At 49.5% G+C, this 4,167-nt stretch overlaps 1 protein-coding gene across 1 annotated transcript; it reads right to left on the bottom strand.

The window, feature by feature from the left end:
• Nucleotides 1–395: 395 nt before the first annotated feature.
• LOC130516417 (G-protein coupled receptor 6) lies at nucleotides 396–2,907 on the bottom strand. Its single transcript, XM_057017480.1, has 2 exons — nucleotides 2,663–2,907; nucleotides 396–1,827 (listed from the first exon to the last, which is right to left on the bottom strand). The coding sequence occupies exon 2, from the start codon at nucleotides 1,799–1,801 to the stop codon at nucleotides 794–796; it is 1,008 nt and encodes a 335-aa protein (XP_056873460.1). The 5' UTR covers nucleotides 1,802–1,827; nucleotides 2,663–2,907; the 3' UTR covers nucleotides 396–793.
• Between the last annotated feature and the right edge of the window lie 1,260 nt (nucleotides 2,908–4,167).

A 4,167-nucleotide genomic window follows, 5' to 3' on the forward strand; every position in this document is an offset into this window, starting at 1 on the left:
CTATAATCCCTCACGCACGTTCATCCCGTTTTACTGGTCGACTGGGTTGGAAATTCATCCTGAAAAGATTCTGTGGCATTAACAGCCATGTGCGGTTAATATTACTGCAGTAGTTAGGTGTGTGCGCGTGCGTGCGCGCAAATACACTCGTCTGACCACGCAGCACATGTTTTTACACGTTTGTGGGATCGGTCTCGTTGGCTTTTTTTCCCTCCCGTGGACACATGGCACAGTGGGAACAAACAGCGTTCAAATACATCTGGGTGTAGATTAAAGCCATTTTCCCGGAGAGATCGCGCCGCTTCCTCCGTGCACCATTAGTCTCTTCAAACAGATGCACCTGTGCCCGAACAGAACTGGGGGGAGGGGGTAAAGACACGTGTCAGAGCCTCAGATGGACGTTAGACTTTTATTCCTCGTGTAGAAAAATGCACATCAGAGACAAATACAATAGAAAATAGAAAAATGGCACGTGGTCATCACAAGATCAAACATTTAAACACAAGAAGAGCTTTACAATACTGCTTTGGCTTAAAAAAAAAAGACACTAAAGTGCAATATTTTCCATTCTGTTTCTCATGTACATTCACAGGGTTGTTTTTGTCTTTTTCACAGGAGTTTAGTGTTCACAGCATGTTTCAGATCTCGCCCCCGCGTGTGCCGAGACGTAGTAAAGTGCAGACACAGTATGCATGGCAGATACGTTTCAAATACTGCACCCCCGGTGTGTGTTTGTCCAGCTTCGACTACCGTTTGTAAGTGAGTCGCCGGTGGCCACAGGACGCTCCGTGGTTCAGACCTCGCTTGGCGACCTGGAGCGGTACGCCTTGTTGGCCTGAAAGCACCCGCAGAGGAGCATGTAGATGGAGCGCTGGATCTCTGTGTTCCTATAGGCGTAGATGATGGGGTTGATCATGGAGTTGTAGGTGGCTGGGAGCAGGGTGGCGTAGGTGTACACCGGGGGATACTCCCGCTCGCCAACCAGGCAGTAGATGGCAAAGGGAAGCCAGCTGGCCCCAAATGTCCCCAAGATGATGGCCAGAGTGGAGACGCCCTTTTTCGTGGCCACGTAATGCGACGTGGCGAAGAAATGCTGCTGGAGGGCGATCTGGTGGGCGTGGCGGCACACGATCTTGCAGATCTTGAAGTAGAGCGTCAGCATGAGGACAAAGATGACGAAGAAGGAGGTGGCCAGGAGCGTGACGTTGCTCCGGGTCAAAGGGCGGACAATGCTGCAGGAGGCCGGCTCGTCCAGGCAGTTCCAGCCCAGCACCGGCAGCAGGCCCAGAAACACAGACACCCCCCACGTCCCCAGGAGCATCAGGTGGACGTACTGCACCGTCTTCTCTGAGAAGTAAGTCAGAGCGTTGTAGAGGGATAAGTAGCGGTCCACCGTGATGGCCAGAAGGCTGCTGATGGATGCGGTGAAGGACGCCACCAGGAAGCCGACGGTGATGAGGCTGATGGTCTCAGAGGAGATCACATACTGGAACACAAAGTTCAGGATTAATCCCATCCCGGCCAGCAGGTCCGCCGTGGCCAGACTGCCTATCAGCACAAACATGGGAGCCCTTAGCGTCGGGGTGTAGAAGATGATCGCCACTACTATGGCGTTCTCGCAGGCGATGACGGTGCCCGACAAGCAGAGCATAATGTCCCAGGGGTTGATGGAGAAATCTAACGGGGCGGTGGAGAACTCCAAGCTACCGTTGCGCTCTGGAGCTTCAAAGTCCATCCATGAGAGAGCTTCTCCAGCCACGGGGCTCACAGAGGAGTCGTTCACCATCAGGGACTCATTCATGGCGCCGCACTGACGTCCTTCAAGCCCTGAACAATACAGAGAAAAAAACAGATGGTTCATTAGGGCAAAGTTTCCCCTTAAAGAGCGAAAACATCACAAATGCTACCTGTGAAAACGGAGTTATTGTGCTTCGAGGCTCATTACTGGATGTGTTGGGGGCTGACATTCAAATTCAAATATTTAATTCTCAACTCTAATGTCCAGAAATATTAAAATTTCGCACGAAGAGCGTAGATGCGTCTGCACAGCAGTGTTAAAGTCATGATAAAGTCACAAGATTGTGAAATATCCTGCCATTCCGGGTTGATCCACCGTTTTCTTCTCATTGTGAGGACAGAAGTTTAACCTGTTGCGGCCGCTGTAGCGGGAGCTGTCCGCGGTGCTGGAACGACGGAAACGGAGCCAAAACCCGGCGAAACCCACAAGAAACCCGACACTGTCACACCGGAGCTCAGCCATGAAATGATAAAATACTCAGTCTTTCATTTTGTTACACATTTTGCGCCGCTCACCCGAAGCAAACTTACAATGTTTCCCCCCTCATTTGGTTTCCTTTCACAATAAAAGCACCGACGAGCGCATACGCGTTAAACCACCCCACTCAGGAATATCTTTCAAAAATCACGCAACTAATATACTTATGGTTAACTGCTACACTTAGCGAAATGCTTTCTAACCTGGGTGTAGTCAGCATTTAAACAAAGAAAAGGGAATAGTATCATTTTATAGCATATTATTCTGGAACGGCGTATTTTGACACTAATCAATTTAATTATTTTGGATGAGCAGTTATAGAGTGATTTTATGAAAACAATTTACCAAATGCAAACACGGGATTTGAGAAAAGTTAGAAGCACCTACCTCTGTGACAAATCGGTTTGAGATTTTCAACACGAAGAGCTTCAGTCCGATGTGAAGGATGCGTAGAAAAAAAAGAATCAAAGGCAGATTGAGGGAATAAACTGCAGACTTGTTTTCCTTCCACGTCTGGACCCTCTCAAGTAAAGCCCTTGAATTTGTTGTGCGTCCCACGCATGGCACAGACACCCCGAGCAGGGCGGCGTGAGGAATAAGGCGTCGGTCCGAGGAGGAGGCCGATCTCACACGGCCGAGGGGGTCTTTAAACCCCCCTGACGTCACGGCGGAGAGAAAGAGAGAGAGGGAGGGAGGGAGGGGGGGGGGGGGGGGGGTAAATATAAGAGCCACACACGTCAGTCATCGCCAGTGTTGCAGGAGTATCGGCGAAAATCCGTGTAAGACCGAATGTTTGGTGACTGGGGCAGCCAGCTCAGACCCGGGTCCCTCCTGGGCTCTATAGGTTCTGTGACCGTCTGTCTGACTCAGCAAAATTACGCACAAAGTTATAAACAGGTTTAAGTGAAGTGTTCAGGACATGTTGGCAATGGGCCAAGGAAGAGCTCGGCAAAGTTCGGCGACGCTCCGGATTCCAGGGAGACTTTTCCCTTTGATCATCCACAGATTAGAAGCCAAGGTGCTTTGATCATCAAGCAACCTGTATATCTCATTATTTTAGTCTTTTTAGGCTTATAAAATGTCATCATTTTGAGTGGAGCGCCTACAAAATTAAGTTTATTTTTTTACAACACCTCATAACAAAGGAGGCAGCCACAGAAAGCGGCATAACAGTATGGAAACCATTTTTGGTTGCCAGGCAACAGCTGTTTGTACACCCTTTGTCAGTGGTCACGAGGGGTGCGCGGCGCCTCTTCGTTCCAAAGCTAAACGCTCACATGAAGCTCAGTTACTCATGTTGGAGACCAGGGCCGATGGGGAACACCACAAAGGAGCAAAAACCACCTAAAATAATTCTGAGGGCTTTCAGGTAATCGAGGGGCACTAATGAGGGTGAGCGCGTTGCTTTGAGTCAACATCCCAGGACCCTCAGCAGCACCAGGACAGGGGCCCCGACCATGGGCCCTCCGGTCTCATCATTGCTGTGGTGGAGGATCTGCAGAATAAATCGTGTCAGGGGACCACAGGTCATCGATTCCTCTAGTGAAAGTGTTTGCTTTTATTAATTGTTTGTTAGAGTGTCTTACACAACAAAGACTCCAAAAATTAATGGATTGATGAACTCTTGGGTTTCTTTTACTCTGACAAAAATTTTCAAACGCACTCTCCATCTGTCTGCCTCGCCTCATTTAAATAAGGGGGAGCAGATCATTTTTTCTTTAATCCCTCTGTTGCATCATGTGCTGCCCCCCCCCCCCAGGCACCGAGGCGTTGGGCACTGTGACACCTGTTGGATAAACAGCGCGCTGAAAAGAGCTGAAATGAATCCGATGCTCGGAGGAGCTGAAGGGAACCAGGTCTGAAACAAAAACAGTGGAGACCAGTCCTGCACC

The sequence above is a fragment of the Takifugu flavidus genome, chromosome 19 (assembly GCF_003711565.1).
Source record: "Takifugu flavidus isolate HTHZ2018 chromosome 19, ASM371156v2, whole genome shotgun sequence".
Lineage (NCBI taxonomy): Eukaryota > Metazoa > Chordata > Actinopteri > Tetraodontiformes > Tetraodontidae > Takifugu > Takifugu flavidus.